The 17422-nt window shown below is 40.4% G+C and overlaps 1 protein-coding gene across 1 annotated transcript in view; it reads right to left on the bottom strand.

The window, feature by feature from the left end:
* Positions 1-17422, bottom strand: part of CAPZB (capping protein (actin filament) muscle Z-line, beta) — a 201109-nt gene that overhangs the window by 114138 nt on the left and 69549 nt on the right. The window contains exon 2 of the mRNA XM_006883585.1: positions 9911-10000. Coding sequence (XP_006883647.1) covers positions 9911-10000 — 90 coding nt within the window. The remainder of the gene's footprint in view (positions 1-9910; positions 10001-17422) is intronic.

The following is a 17422-nucleotide window of genomic DNA, read 5'->3' as shown; positions in this document are numbered from 1 at the left end:
GCCAGATGCTCTACAGGAGAAAGACAGGCATTCACCAACCATGCAATCTACTGTCTCTGAAAACCTGCTGGATGGTCAGCACTTGGTTCTGATTTGATGGTATGTAACAACAAAAAGATCAGAGGAGTCAGTTAAAAAAATCATTGGAGTCTTTAACAAAAGAATCTATATAATACTCTGATTCATAAGGAAAATAAAATGTGCCTTTTTATCTTTTTTCAATACATATACAGAGTGTGGAAAGCTGGCTCAGGCCAAGTCCTCCTCCTAGAAAACTTTCCCTAAATTTCCATTCAAATGACAGCTCTCTGGAGCAGGTTACAGGCCTTGTATCTTGTTCACTATGGTAACCTCAGCACCTAGATCAGTGTCTAGGGCAAAATAGTGGATGTGCAAGATTACTTTTCAAAGACTATCTCAATTGAAACTCCATAGTCATTCTGGGGACTTAGAAACTAGTGAGGGAGCTCTGGAGCCAACCCAAAGGCATGTGGTTCAAAACCATCAACAGCTCCACAGAAGAAAGGTGGGTAATCTCCTTCCAAGCAATTTACTGCTTCTGAAAACACTCTGGAGGATCAGCTGTGAGTTGGGTGCAATTCAACAGCACATAAGAACATTAACTCGTGAGTGAGAGTCCATTCAAGGTCATTCTAAGATTCCTGAACTTTCACTTACACAAAGGAAATCAAGGATGCAAGTTGCCACTTCTTCCCTAGGGCTTAATATAGTACTTGACCCACAGTTGTTATTGTTGGTTATAGTGAAATAAAAGTTAAGCACTACAACTACTAGTTAAATGGTTAGTGTTTCAAATACACCCAGAGGAGCTTTGGAAGGTAAGTCTGGCAATCAGCTTCTGGAAGTAGATACACAGTAGCCACTCAATAAATGCTAACTAAACCCATCAACTTTTCACCAGTAAGCCAAGAGACCTTTAGAAAGAAGACATTTTAATTATTGCCTTTGAAACAGAGGAATAAAAAAGCTGGTATGAAATAGTTTTGTCTCTGCCTCAAGAGGTTCAACTTTGAGTTGATTTCGATCTGATGGTCATAACAACTGTCCCTGTATTATTAACGAAAGAACTTCTTAAATATCACTGAAAAATTAAAAATACAAATGATAAGTCAAAATGTTTCTACAACAAATTTCTTTCAAAAAGAGATCATTTGTTTATTGTGTGAAATGTCTTCTTGAGAACTGGTAATGTTTTTGCCATACCCATTTTTCTTGAGTTTACCTATTAAATGCGCTGTCTGTCTGATGCCAGGGGTTCAGATTAATTCTTGATAAAACTGTGTGGATCTCTTCCAAACATTTCAGACAAAGATTGAAGCAGAGTTGATAATTTCTTTCATTCATTCATTCATTATGTTTGCCAGCATGGAGCTATAATAATTCTGGTTGATTTGTAGAATTGTTGCCTCTGTAAATCAAGCTTACTTCTTACTCGTTGGATAGCTAGGCAACTAGAAATCAGCTGGGGAAATGATGCCTCCAAGCCCTTACAAACTAGCTTCATGCCTTGTGTCAGGATGGTCATAGCCATAACCATGGCCCCATCCACTTTAGGATAACACCACGTGCTAGCTCAAGTGTTCCTATGGGCTTTCTTCCTCCTCTCCTCCAGCAGTGTGAGAATCTGTCCCCAGAACTAACTCAGAAATCTGATTTCATCTTAGAGATGTAAGTCCAGTTTTGAGGAAGCACTTAGAGAGTCCTCTTCTTTTTTCTTCTCTTTGAGTAAACTTCATTCCTTGTAGACAAATGGATGACACACACTGATTAATGTTTCTCATTCCGTTCTTGCTTTTAACTGAAATGTCTAGTTGGCAGTTGAGACTTCTTTCAACATCCTGTTTTCCTGCTTTTCTTATTCACACCAAGAATGGCAAAAAATGTAATACACAGGCTTATAGTAGAGAGAAGAAGTATACAGAGTCACTGTACAAAAAAGAATTGGTTGACAAAGAAGAATTACAAGCAGCAATATATGATCAAGAGGCATTGGTGATGAAGGAGAAGTCCAGGCTACTCTGAAGGACTTGGCAAAAAATAAAGCTCCAGGAATTGATGGAATACCAACTGAAGTATTTCAACAAACATATGCTGCCCTGCATGTGCTCACCAAGTTGTGCGTAGAATTTTGGAAGACAACTATCTGGTCAAATGACTGGAAGAGATTCATATTTATTCCCATTCCAAAAATAGATAACCCAACAGAGCGTGGAAATTACCGAACAGTATCACTAATACCACACACTAGCAAAATCCTTCTGATTATCCAGAAACAACTGGAAACAGTACATTCACAAAGAACTATCAGAAATACAAGCTGGATTTAGAAAAGGTTGAGGCACTAGGAACATTATTGCCAATGTCAGGTGGATCTTGGCAGAAAGCAGAGAGTACCAGAAGAATGTCTATCTGTATTTCTTTGACTATGCAAAAGCATTTGACTTTGTGGATGACAACAAATTGTGGCTAACCTTGAAGAAAATGGGAATCCCAGAACACTTAACTGTGCTTAGGTGAAACCTATACTTGGACCAAGAAGCAGTCCTCAGGATAAACCAAGAAAACACTGCACGGTTCAAAATCAGGAAAGGTGTGTGTCAGGGGTGCATTCTGTTCCCAGACCTTTTCAATATGTATGCAGAAGAGATCATTTGGGAAGCAGGGCTTTATGAGGAGAAGTGTGGCATCAAGTTTGGAGGAAGACTCACCAATAACCTACGATATGCAGATAACACAATCTTGCTTGCTATATCTGAAGAAGACTTGAAGTGCTTGCTGCAAAAGGTCAAGGACTAGCCTTCAATACAGATTGCAGCTCAGCATCAGTAAGACAAAGATTCTCATCATTGGGCCTATTGGCAGCACAATGATAAATGGAGAAAAGACTGAGGTAAGCAATTATAGCTTGCACAGATCCACAATCCACACCCTTGGCACCAGCAGTCAGGAAATCAAAAGATGAACTGCACTGGGAAAATGTGCTGTCATGGACCTCTACAGAGTGCTGAAGAACAACAATGTCACCGAGAGAGAGACAAATGTGTCCCTAATCCAGGCCATGGTCTTCCCAATGACTTGTTATGCTGCAGAGAGCTAGACAATGACCAAGGTTGACAGAAGAATAGATGACTTTGAGTTGTGGTACTGGAGAAGTCTTGAATATACCATGGACTGCCAAGAAAACAAATCGGTCTGTCCTGGAGAGGGTGAAAATAAGTTTCTCCTTGGAGGCTAGGATTTTGAAGCTCCATTTCATATACTCTGTGCACATGACCAGGAGAGACTGGTCCTTGGTGAAGGACAACATGCTCAGAAGGGTGAAGGGACAGCGCAGGAGAGGAATACCCCAGATGAGATGGATTGATACAGTATCTGGGGCAATGGGAGTTAGTGTGTAGGAATTAGTGAGACTGGCTCAGACCGGGAAGGGTTCAGAGATGCTGTACATAGTCGCTATACATCACAGGTGCAATAGGATATAACAACAACAACAACAGCAGCAACATACTATATTGTTTGTTTTTTTATTTAAGCCTCTTGTTTAGAATCAACAAGATCTCAGGGATGGCTTTTGTATTTAAAAGTCGGTTGTTATCATATTTTTGAGGAACATTCTTCTAAGTGGTACAGCACTCTTCTGTCAATATGCTGTATTGAGGTAACCTGGGGTTGCTGTGATGCTGAACCTTGTTCCTTTGCCATAATGGTTATCCATGGTAGACATTGTTTGGTGGAGCACCCAGTTTAAGACTGGTTTGGAAGCAAGAGTGGTATCTACTTCCTAAACCACAAGCCTGTGGAAACTCTATGAACTCGGAGAAACGAAAATAGTTATACAAAGGCTTTAGACCTTTTGTTCATAGGGTCACTGAGTTGTGTTCAACTTGACAGCAATGAACAACAACATCCACTCCTAAACACAGAGACACTAGATCACACCTGGCCTTCAAGCTTCTAAAGGACAAGAGAAGTATCTTGGGCTCCCCCGCCAATCCCAAGATGTTCTAATTACCTGGGGATGAAATGGAATTTTGGGGTTCATTCTACACAGATGTTCCTGGGGAAATGATTTCCAATTTCACTCACTCAACTATTAAAAAGACAGATGATTAAGTAATACTGCTTAATAAAAATTAATGAATTATTAAATATTGCATTAGCCTTAATTTAAACAATCAGAAATGTATATGATCATCAGAGAGGAGATTCTTGGCAACATAAGCTACAGGCTATCATGCCTGTTCACTAGCTTCCTGAACACACCAAGTTCCTATACTCTAGCCACTTGATATACCTGCAAAAATGGTGCTATGATGCCAAAGGTCCTCCTTTAACTCCCTGACAAGGAGGAGAGACAATCACCATTAGCATCAACCTAATGCTTATTCCTATGAAGAGGTGGCTAGAGACACCTCTAGCCTCCAACCTTTTTTAGTAATTCAGGTAATAGTCAACCCTTCCAAAGCACTCTACTTTTCTGGGTTTGATAATTTGTTGCAATAGCCACACAACTCACAGACAGTACTCAAGATTATTAGGGGATAATCAGGGAAGTAACTAGGTACAAATAAGGACAGATTAGGTGGAGGCCTACTGGCATCAGGCCCCCACAGGGCCTTCTTGGGCATGTGTTGTAGTTCTCCGTTCTGTGAGTCAGGAAGCTCCACTACCGTCATCTTGCACCACCACTGCTCTTGTTACTGGTATACCACCACTATCTTTACATCATCTTTAGTACTGTAACACTTCCAGTCCCCATCTCCCTTTAAGCCTACAAGGATGGAAAAAGGAGTTCTCTTCATTAGGAATTCATATGCTTAATCTTACACTCTACCCTACACAGGGGTCCCAAGCACCTTATTTGTACAGTTCTACCCAATCATTGTGAACACACTAGATTAAGTAATTCATTGCACCTCCTGTTAACGGCAGAGGAGGGTGAAGGCCTTACACTCCACATATCACTCAGTCTTGGCCTTGAAAGAATTCTCACAAGCAGGTACTGCTGAGTCTGACAGTGCAAAGTGTCCAGCTGGTACCTTCTATTTCTGGATGGCAATTCTGGTTGCTAAAAAGAGAAATATGCTGAAATGTAAACGGATCAAGTTATTAACTCCCAGGTCAGCCGTCATGACATCTTTTCTGATTCTAACTCTCAGCTTGGCTGGGATGGCCTGGGTGCCTTTCCTGCTCTGATAGCTTATCCTTGCTTGTGTATAAAATCTGGAGACACCAAGAGCTGGACCTATGGTGACTAGAGGAGAGAAGAACAAAAATGGCAAGATCAAAATTTGCAAGCAGGAACTTTGTTGCCTGGTTAAACAGTTTAGGTTATTTTTAGTTTACTCTTTAAAAGGCAAAGGACGAATGACCTGCTGGGTGCCAATTTATAAAAACAAACTCCTTCCTCAGCTCAGGGCTCAAAATATACCCCAGCTGAGAAGATGCAACTCTTGCTGCCAGGGTGCAATAGAAAAGCCTTAGAAGGTCAATGTTTAGCAAGCCAAGAGAGCATCTTAACATCATTGGATTCAGGCCCATGGGGATGTGTGGGTCTTTTGGAAATCGCTTAACAACAGATTTCGGCTGGCTTCACTCTAGTACGATGGGATTAATATGTAATAAAAATGATGTTTTGACCATCTGCAAAGGAAGGTCATTTTTCCACCAATGAGAGTGTGCACCATAATCCCAAGGCCCCAAAAGCTTTGGTGCTGGAAAGAAAAAGAAATAAAAGAAAGCTGGTTTGGCAACATGAATTGGGCTGTTTGGGCCTGGCTGCCAAGCATATGCCACATTTCTCTTTAATACTACTTTGTAATCGGACCGCTGGTGGATCGGATAAATTCCTTTCCAGTTCTCTGGCTCTGACATCTAAGCGAAGTCATTCCGTTCATGGGGAATACTGGCAAACTCTAACATTCTTGTCAGTCTTAAAACTAGAAACTTCTTGAAAACAACAACCTCCCCTGCAACGTTTTAGGCAGGTGAGCATGGAAGGAATGACTGCAATTTGCACCAAACGAGCAGTACATTAGCTGATTGGGAAACATCTGACTGATCCCAGATTAAAAGAAACATAGGTTCAGACACTTGGCTTCTTCATGAGACTCATCACTGAGGTCACAGCTTTGGGAAGTAACTAAAACTGCAAGTAAACTTCAGAACTGCGACAGTACACGTAGCAAAGGTCAACTTTACAAGAATAAGAAAAATACACAAATTCCAGTAAGAAGGACAAAGAAAAGAAATAAGGTCATTCTCAGGGAAAACAGGAAACAAATGACACTGATGACTTAAAAACTTGCAATAGCAGTTTTCATGACTGATCACAGCTTCTAGTAGAACTGTCCTTAACACATAAACAGTACACAGGAGGGCCCTAGGGCACTCTGGTGACAGATTCCACAGGGAGCTGATATGCTAACACAAAGGAGGTGCCTTTCTGTTAGTTTGAATTCATTAGCTCCTTCTTGGGATTAGATGAGTGATCTCCTCTTATATACTTTACATGCAGGAGAGTAGGCCACGAGTTGGTTCCCACTCAATGGCAATGAGTTTGAGCAAGGACCTGGAAGCCAATCAAACTGTTTCTGAAGCATGTCAATACAGTTTTAATGAAGCATACTATACCAGATTCAAATTTGTGGGGAGTCAAGCTCGATCTGCATTTGACATTCACATGTCAATTCAAATATAATTGATGAGAACATCACTTCCCGGATCCCATTTTGGATAACAGGAATTTATTATGGCCTTTTTACAAACTCTTGAGCTAGTTGCAGCCCAACCTGGCCTTTTCACACAACCCCAGCAACAGGAAATCAGTGTCTCTCAAGCTTCTCTGTGAAGTGATAGACAAAGGAGAACTGCAGATCCCAAACGGCCTGGACCTACGCCAGGAGTTTATTCCAAGTTTATTCTAGTTTTATTTTGTAAATTTATGAGAACTTTACTGACCGTATTTATTTTAGTAAATTTTTTTTTATTTTTAAAATGTGTTTTTATTTCATATTAGTTTGCATATGAAATTGGTATACATTGTGTTTAACTCATCTACATTTAGTTTCACACATAGCTTCATTCACATTGGGTTTCTTTCATATGATCATTCCCATACATTGTGTTTTATAAAATAAATAACCATCAATCTATGCCCACTATTACCCCATCTTTTTAGGTCCCCACTGGATCTTTCCTGATTCCTTCACCCACTCCATCATTCCATCCGTCCAACAAACTTTGTTACTCCATGATTCCCCTCCTCCCACCTCTACTCGCAGCCCCTTGTCCCTCCCTCTTTGGACACATTCTGCTAGTCACTCTTCTATTGTTTTCATTAAAAAATTCTTAAGTTTCTTTTTCTTTTTAAATTTTATTATTTGTGTGTGTACCGTCAAACTGGATCTGATTGGTACCAGAGGAGAATGTCCAACCGTGCACCTCTGGGATTGCAGTGCTGCTTCTTGCTACCAGCGCTTACCAAAAAATTCTTAAGATTCATAATGAATTAAATTATTGAATACTTTTGCTTCTCAAAACAGTCAAAACTGACATATCAAGAAGACATACTGCTTATAATCTTCACTTTACATTAAGTGATTGTGCTCTAAAATATCCATCAGAGTAGCAGAGAAGAGATTAGGGGTCCCCAGGGCTAACAAGCACCAGCTAATACACTGGCTTCTTCCTCGTATTGAAACTTGAATAGGATTTAGCATTTAATTTCAATAATGAACACTCTTTTTTTTGTTCCATCTATTACTTCTGTGGCTATGACAGCAAGAAATAAGATTTTGCCGCCAACTAATTTGGGTCTGACAAACCTCAGCCTTTGCCCAGTTTTTCAACAGAGAACTGATCACATTTTTGACCAAAAGAAAGATACAGACTATTTACAGTGTTCCCCAGACTGCACTGTATAGCATTACTGCAGACAACTGTTTAAAGTCAAATCACATACTCAAGTGGATTACTTAGTACGTAAGGTGTCACCTACAAAGTTCAGTAAGCCATCCAATGGTAACAATTACCATCACATCAAAGAAATGCAATTCTTCCCTCCTACCAGTCCAACTTTTTTATTTCAGTATCTCCCTTGAAAGACTATGTCCTCTAACCTGTCCCCATACCAGCCTACATCTGTCCCCATTCCCACTTAATGCTTCCCATACAAAGCCAGATCCAACTGATTTAATGTCTGGGGCAATGTTTAAACATTCAAATGTATGGCTCCTTTAGGGAAATGTAAAAATGAGCACAAGAAGTTCATTATTACACAGTGCAAAACCCAAATGGAGCAGAGGAGAGGCTGCCCTTTCAAATGGGCTCCAGACTCACCACACCAACCAATCCCTTTTTCTTTCATCAAGTTCACTTCATTCATTTATGTCACCTCATTGGCTCTTGTTTGTGATCCTGGGTTCTACATGTTTAATAGATTTATTTGTATCAGTAGTCAGTCTCTTTATTCTCGAATATTCATCTAAAACTGTGACCCTGATCATCACTCTTATACTCACCTTCTCCGCAGTTCCATCACTAATGTCAGGACTTAACTTTCTTGTCAGTATCATTTACCTCAAGAAAACACTTTATTCTCACTTCTCAATTTATCATATGTAAAATACAGTAATTATACAACTATTTTAATAGCTCTACAAATTAACTTCTTAGTATATCCTTATAAATACAGAAACAGCAGCACTCTGAACCTTCCAGGTGCTGAGAAGAGTTGTGTTTGTGAACAGTATAGTTTCTGTAGTAATGCTTTAACTTACTAAAATTATTTAGTGCTCATAAGGTAGAATTAAAGATACCACTATGGTACATGAACAAGATTTTAAGCCACTATTCTAGAAATATTTCACCGATGTCCCACCTCTGACAACTGATAATCACAAGGGACAGAGAGGGGGGAAACACACAGAGAATTTGAATTTAAGAGGATCCAGATTTCATTCCTAGTATCAGAAATGACAGGTCAAAAAAAGGTTAAGGTTAACTTGGTTGGTCTTTTGACAACTAATTTCTTCCCTTTAATATTTTCCCTGGCTTTATAACAATAACAAAAATCAAAACAAAAAGCCCCATCAAAAACAAACTCATGGCTGTCAAGTAAATTCCAAATCACAATGACCCTACAAGACAGGGGAGGACTGTCCCACAAAGTTTCCGAGCCTGGGAATCTTTACAAGAGCAGACTGATTTATTTTCCTCAAACAGCTGAGCAGCCCAACTCTTAACCCACTGCACCACCAGGGCTCCCTTATGACTTTATAGCTATTATTCATTTGCTTACCAGCTGTTTTATGGCAACAGATTAAAAAAAAAAATTCTTGGCATTTTCAACTAGCCATCATATTGAGACCACTTTTGAGTCTAAAAATAATGAAGTATTTTAAACAAAGATATGATAAGCACTTTAAAAGCAAAATTTTACCTGCTAAACCTTTTCAACTTAGAAATAAAAAATCCACTGAAGACATTACAGGGGGCAATATATATATGGCTTTAGATGGAGAAATATATATTACAGACAAGGACTAAGAAAGCCTGGTACTGCTGCTGCTAATGCTGAAAGCCTGCTTGGTAAGTCTGGTGCCTTCCTCATAAGGCCTAAATGCAAGGTGCTAGGAACTGAAGACCAAGAAACTGGGGATTGCAGTCCACTTTAGAACTTTTAACTCAGTTTGAACTGAACCCATGGCTCAGAAGAAACAATAACCATATGAAGCTAATCTTCTCCATCTAGAGAAATAATATAAGGGGTGTCCAGCCAGGGAGAAAAGTTTCCTGTGTTTTTTGAATTCTGCATGGAAAAAGCTACATAAAAGCAACACATTCTGAGCCATAGTCCCAAACGAAACCATATGAAAAAGGCACATACCAGGTCAATCAGGTCGCTGAGGTTTTTCTCGATTTGCTGTGGAGGCAGGCGCCTCATTAAATCCAAGGCACAATCCAGCTGCTGATCACTCTGTGGAAAGAGAAATAAAAGTATTTAAGCCAGTTTTGCCAATATGAACACTAAAAACTCTTTAAACGCATTCTTTAGCTGTTGCTTGCCTACGGAATCCTAAAACCCAAACAGCGCTACAGCAGTCCTCTGGCAAGCGACTGTGTGCTTGTAACCTGGCACGAGGCTGCTGAGCAGGCTGTCCAAGCCCCCTTCAGAAAAGTATCTCAAGTGATGGCACTCAGAAAAACACAAAAAGATCTGTCCTGCTCTTCAGCCACATCTCAAAGCCTTATTGGCGTTCTTCCTCCTACTCAAATCATGGAAGATGGCGATCAACTGCCTCCCAGCTGGTTCTACAAAAAGCCTGCTCAAGTAGCAGATGAAGCTTTCTTCTTTCCTTTATCCTGGAGAGAAACATAAGGTACCATCACTAGACTAGGTTTCCTGATGAGCTAGCTCCAAGCTGGGGACAAAGCCAGGCAAAGAATAAGTGCCAAGATACACAAAGAGGTTAAAAGTGCTCTGCTGAATGTTTCTTAAGTTGGGGAAAATAGCAGAACTTGTCATTTAAGGCCTGTTTTGCAATCTCTTTCTTCATATAATACATCAAGAGATCAGAGAAAGAGAAAACAAATTGCTTCATTTAAAGCTTGAGGAATCTTTCCAAAGGAACCCTGCTGGCACAAACCATAAAGCACTTAGCTGTTAATCAAAAAGGTTGGCAGTTCGAACCTACTCAATAGCTCCACAGGAAAAGACCTAGTAAACTGCTTCCAGAAAGATGACAGCCGGGGAAATCAGATGGGGCAGTTCTACTCTCAAATGGGGCTGTCAAACTCTGTTCTAGGTCCTGGCCTGTTACGGTCAGGAAGCTCACCCCTGATGGCACAGTCACCAGGGATTGCTGCTGCTGCAGGGCACTGGAAGGATAGATAAACACAACCCCTGCACTCAGGACCTTCTTGACCCATGCACAGTGCACTTCACAATGCCCTGCACATTTAAATTATATGACAAATGCTTACTGCGAGTCAGTCATCATAAATACAGACTGCTCTATCTTTCTCCTGTGGAGTAAGTCTGTGGATTCAAACAACCTGCCCTTTTATTAGCAGCCCAAGTGTTTTAAACTAACCTGAAACTTTGTTCCCAAAGTTTGTTCCCTTTCTCCAGAAAGGATTAACTAGAAATTGAGCAGTGTATGATTAACTTAAAACCTCATAGTCCTCTCCTAACTGCCCCTTCATTAGGTTTCCAGAGGCTGCAAATCACATGGGAGAAGACTGTCCATCTTTCTCCCAAGGAGTTGCCAGTGGGTTTGAACTGGCCTGAGAAATCACCTTTGGGTTAATAGCACAACTCTTTACTGACTATGGGGCAAGCAATGTTGTTGTAATGTGTCACTGAGTCCGAAATGACTCACAGCTGACTCTCCGTCGGGTTTTCAAAGGCTGTAAACTGCATGGAATGAAACTGTCAATCTTTTCCCCTTGGAGCAGTGGCCATTTTGAACGCCTGTCCTTGGACTGGCAGTGCAACTCTGAAACCATTAGAGTTCCCTAGTGGAGAGAAATGCATAACTTGACCAGAGAGGGTCATCGTAAATAGACACCACTGGATCCCTTCAGTAGAGCCTGTTCATCCCAAAACCCTGTTTTAAAATGCTGTTTGCACTCCCACTGTACACTCAGGGTACCAAAGCATATTCTTGAGTTTTTCTGCCTACTAGTATCTAGTAGAAAGCACTAAAATACTATTGCAAAAGAGTCTTAACTCATTATTTTTCTTCAATCTTAATTAATCTTAATTGGAAATGTTGTACTACAAATTTCTAGGCTAAGGATGTTTAACTATCATTAATTTGGTAAATGACTAAATGTTTTCCCAAAAGTGAAGCAACATGGTAAGTGTAATAACAGCTTGTAAAAGTTAAAATTAGAATTTACTGGAACCATTCAAGGAGGCCTAGTGACGCAGCATTGAAGCGCTATGCAACCAACACAAAGCCTGGCAGTTTGGACTCTCCCTATGGGAGAAAGATATGTTAGTTGGCTTCCATAAAGTCCACAGCCTTGGAAATCCTATGGGGCAGTTCTTCGTCCTATAGGGTCACTTGCATTGGAACTGGCTGAAAAGTGATGGCTTTGAGGCCATTAACTTGGGAGTTTCCCCAAACCCTCAGGTGCCCAAATAGGAAGGGTATTGAGAGAAAGAATAAAAACAAGGGTGACCTACAACTACATGCTACAACATGCATGATCCTAGAAACAGATATGTGGTTATCAAAGTGGTTTTGGGTTGGGGTTTTATGAGTGTTCTCCCCACTATCTCCCACAAGAAAATGATAAACACTAATGTTGAAAGAACGGGGAAAAAAAAGTGTTTATGTGAGAAGAGGCCACCAGGGACAGATAAAAGTTGTTATCAACAAGTCCTGCATGGGGTAATGAGTTCAAGGGTTTTCATTAAGTATCTTTATAATGTCCCATGCTTACATCTTCATTGCCATCAAGACTGAACTGATTTATAGCTGATCTTCCAGCAGACCTGTAGAAGGCTGTAAATTGTCTATCTTTCTCCCGTGGAGCCACTGGTGGAGCTGAACTACCAGACAGGCCCTGCCTTTGGGTTAGCAGTGGAACCTCCGAAGGACTATGCCAACAGACTCCCCCCAAGCTTACAGATATCTATACATATTTAATTGGAAGCAAGGAGTGGCATCCACTTAAAAAAAAAGCCTGCCTCAAGAAACTCTACGAACTTGGAGAAAAGATGAAAGTTTTGTGTTCAAGACATATGTTCACAGGGTTGCTATGGGTCATCTATGACTCAACAGCACTTAAACAACCACCACCACCACATTTAAACGGCCTGAGATTTCAGAGTCTAGGGCTCAATGACGGTCCTTCTTACTAGCTAGCTATGCATGCCCCTTGGATTGTTTGCTTAGCTTTGTGGACTGGGGTTTGATGAGATGGCCTCTAAGAGTCTTCTGGAAGGGCCACGCCTTCATTCTTACTTCAAGTGCAGACTGCACAGCACTGAGTCCTATCTGTCCCACACATCAGAACCATCTTCCTGGATTCAGACTTGGTACACAGACACTACTTTCTTCTACTCCTCCTTCCTTACAAGCCTGCAACTAGATTTTAAATTCAACAATCAGGTATTGAAGGGCAAGCGACAATCAGTCCCACTCTTCATGGAACAAACTGTCTACAAAATAGTAAACAATCACAAAGCGATGTGATGCATACAGCAATGGGACCCAGAAAGTTTCGGATGACAAAGCACAGTTCACAATACATTAATTTGCACTTCTCATGTGTGAACTATCTTCTCAGAATTTCCCTCCCTCGTGGTTACTTCCTATTTATTTTGTAAACTCCCTCATCCCATGACTAAGAGCTCTCCAAGTGATGCTTCCTTCAAAACACTAAAAGATCCAAACACCAACTTCATAAAATTTAGCCTCACCAGTTCCGTATTTCACTCATGACATACTCCAAGTTGAAAAGCAAACAGTAAAAAAATTAGTATTTCACGTCATACTCCAGAATTCTCTGCCCATCCAGTCATTTCACCAGTACTTATTGAACATTTCCTAGGTAACAGCACTATTTACACTGTCAAATGAATATAACAAAGACCCTGCCTCCATGAAGCTGACAAAGTAGTCAGAATCAATACGGAAAAAAACAAAGAATAATTCCTACTAAGGTGTCAAAGGATAAAGAGAGGACAGTTACTCCCATTTTAAGATGGGCCAGGCTTCAAAAAGCAGAGTGAAGTTTGGGGTTTTAGCACAAAAAATTAGGTATTTAACTTTGTGTTAGTTTTTCATGATTTAAATAAGTACAAAATTGGCTTAAGTCACCTTAAAGCAAACAAAACAATTGCTAACATTGACTAGAAATGTTTTCAGAATAAAACCCCATTTATTAAACACCTTAGTCTAAAAAAGTCTGCAAGAGTTCACGTCTCAGATAAAATTTTCAAATTTACAGTAAATCTTGGCCTTATTAAATGAACTAAAAAGGCAATATCTGATTTGGAAATCATCATCAGAAAAAATTTATTCTATCTTCTTATGGGGATGCAAAGAACAAATTATGTACCAACTTAGGATAAGCTTAAAGCCAAGTATAATGAACAAATCTACAAAAAAAGTGTTAAGAGTTATAAAGATATACCCTAAGAGTGGGGTTATCACTAGATGAACAGACTACACTGATAGGCTCCAGGTAAAATGAAAGAGGTGGGTGCAGGAAGGGGGGAAACAGTAAGAAGTGGCCACAGAGAGATAACTGGGGCCTTCCTTGTGTGTAGGGGTCCACCTAAGGACAGCTGACACCCAAACAGCACAGACACAATAGTTTTCTAAGCTGGCTCGAGGGTTCCACGGAGCACTAGGTCCTAGGATCCAGACCTCATGTCTCCCAGCATTTTTTATTTTTGTCCACATAAAACAAACCAGCTGCCATCAAGCTGCTTCTCTGTGCAATACCCTGTGTTTCAAAGAGAACTGTGCTCCAGAGTTTTCAATGGTTGACTTTTCAGATCACCAAGTGTTTCTTCTGAGGCACTTCTGGTTGTATTTATTTGACCCTCCAATCTTTCAGTGAGGGAGCTGTGGTGGCCTAGCGGATACGGAGTTACACTACCAACCCAAAGGTGGTTAGTTCAAATTGTGCAACTACTCTGAGAGAGAAAAGTATTCAATTTACTACGTAATTGATTTATAGTTTCTGAAAACCCCCTGGAGAGTCAGCTACAGATCAGCTCTGATCCAACAGCAGTGAGAGACAGAGAATCTTTCAATGAGCAGCTAAACATGTAAAAAGTTGCACCACCTGGGGATTCCTTGTAATGACTTCCTTTTAATTCAGTGCTGTCAAGTACAACTCACAGAGACCCTATGAACAACAGATCTGAGCCCTGTCCTATCCTGTGCCATCTCATAATTTCTGACATACTCGAGCCTACTGCAGAAGTCACTGAGTCAACCCATCTGGCTTGAGAGTCATTCTCTTTTTCTGACCTTTCCAAGAAATAGCCTCTATTAACAAAATGCCCAGATTTTCTAGAGAGAAACGAAAGAAACACGTTTCATCTTGGACAATGAAACAGGTAATTAAAAAAAAAAAAAGTCCCTAACAGTATCTTCTGTCCTACATACTCTTTTTCACAATGTCATGCCAACACTCTTCCCAATAAGAAGTAGAGATCTATGTATCCTTTTCTTGTAAACCTGAGAGCTTTGGGGATTGCTTTTATCAACAGTGTATGGTGAAAATGATCTTAATGTGAGAAAGGCTAATTCTTAAAGGTAATTTAGCTTCTACTTATCTTGCTGGAACACTCATATTTAGATCTCAAGCTGGAATGCCAAGTTCAACTGTCTAAAAGTTGGTATTTTGTAAGGAAGGCCAACTTAAACCAAGTAGAAAAGCTATATAAAGAAGCCTTGAGACTACGAAGTAAGGTTTACCTTATTGGTTCTCACTTCAGTTTTCAAGTGCAATAGCACCAGACCCAAATAACAAGTCAAGGACATGTACAAGGTCCTCTTGACTTCTTAACCCAATAGAATCACCAGAAAGAATGAAATGATTATGATTATTTCAAATTACTAGATTCTAGGGGGGTGTTACACTGTAATAGAAACAGGAGGATGGTTCTGGTGACAACAGGAAGAGATGGAGTCTGAGAGAAGAGGACCAGCAGAAAGGCCTCTTACCATAACCAGGACTCTTGTCTGTGTGGCTATAATGGAGGGGGATAACAACTTGAAGAGGTAGAACACATGGTTCAAGAAGCCTGAGTTAACTAACCAGTCTAGCTGGGGCCACCTGCTGGAAGATGGTACTACAGTCTCAAAGAGTAAGGATGGTTTTGTGTGTGTCCTTTTAAAACAGTTTTTGCAATTGCAAGGACATGCGGTAACTGAAATTATTAACAGTATTTCCAAGCAGAGGCCGTTTGGCCTGCTCTTGCCACTGGGTAAAGCAGATCTGTACTTACTAGCATCTGTCTATATATAAACAGTCGCCCAAAGACCGAGGCCTTTCAAGTTTGTTCTTGAGTTCATCAAGACCTTTCGTTGTTTACATTACCAAGAGGCTTAGCAAATACTTACTTCATAGACAGCACAAAGGTAAACTTTACTGGAGCCCTGGCTGATTTATCACAAATTTATGGGGTCTAACTTCACCATGGTTTGTCTTGTATAATCTGTGACCCAACAGGCAACTCTGTTTAAAAGCTGAAAATGCTTTCTGCCATGTGGCTCAGGAACAATTTGTGCTGAGGGCTATTTGGGGAAAGATTCACGGGCCGGCCCAGGCAACAACTCATCTTTAGGTCACTCTGGAAACTGCACATTTTGGATTAATAAAAAGTAAAGTGTTTCTTCCACTGCTTGCCTGCCTGCCTGCCCTCTCGTTCCATCCTCTGGGAAGGAAACAGTGATGACAGCCACACACAGAGGGTGAAGCCTCGCCAAACATAAACACAGGCATTCCCTTCAGATGAATTCTCTGTCCCATAGGAAAACCCAATACCCTGTATAGGGTGATTCAAAGCCACAGTCAGAGGTCCATCTGGCACACTAAGATGTCCCCAACCTTTTGGGGTCTACTGTATTTCATTATAGCTGAACCATGTTATTTTGATCTCCCATGAAACTGTAATCACATTAAAAGCCTCTCCTTTAAAAACTTCTTAAGCAACTGTTGTTAGGCACCACTGAGTCAACCAAGACTCACAGTGAACCCATGAACAACAGATCTGAACCTTGCTCTGTCTGAATGGATTGCTTAAATTCACTTAAATTTGGCTCCTTTGTTTCACAGGTGGCCTAATGGGAAGAATCTACGCAGCAATCCAGAAGGCACGAGGTTAAAGGCCATCAGCTGCTCTGAGGAAGAAGGATGGACAATGATTAACGCCTGTGAAAACCTGCAGGAGGGTCAGCTGTGTGTCGGTTCCGATACTATGGTACACAACAACAATGCTAAAAAAGATTTACAAAGACATCTAGTCAGTGGCAAATGCAGGACTTGAACCTTTTTCTTCATATTAACAGGTTTTCTTCTATACATCTTGTTATTTTATTCATTAACAAGTAAGGCACTGCGGACACAGAATCAAAATAATCTGACACGATCCTGGCCTTTAAGGAACTTGTGCTCTAAGGAAAAGGACAGCAGAGTAAACAGCAGGAAGAACAATCATATCCTCTTTATTCTATACTCTGTTCAACCTGCATCCAGTTATTCCATTCATTAAATTACTGAGAAACTGAGAGTTCTTCCCAGTGAATTTTCCAGATAATCAAAGTACTAACTTTTTAAAATCCTACAGCATGGTGATCTTTCTAAAATGCCTCAGTAAAAATGTTAATGTTTTTGCAGAAGACAAAGCAATGAACAGTCAAAC

Source organism: Elephantulus edwardii, unplaced genomic scaffold (assembly GCF_000299155.1).
Source record: "Elephantulus edwardii isolate Elephantulus edwardi_28Jun2011 unplaced genomic scaffold, EleEdw1.0 scaffold00028, whole genome shotgun sequence".
Taxonomy (NCBI): domain Eukaryota; kingdom Metazoa; phylum Chordata; class Mammalia; order Macroscelidea; family Macroscelididae; genus Elephantulus; species Elephantulus edwardii.
This window is presented reverse-complemented; position numbering and strand designations above follow the sequence as displayed.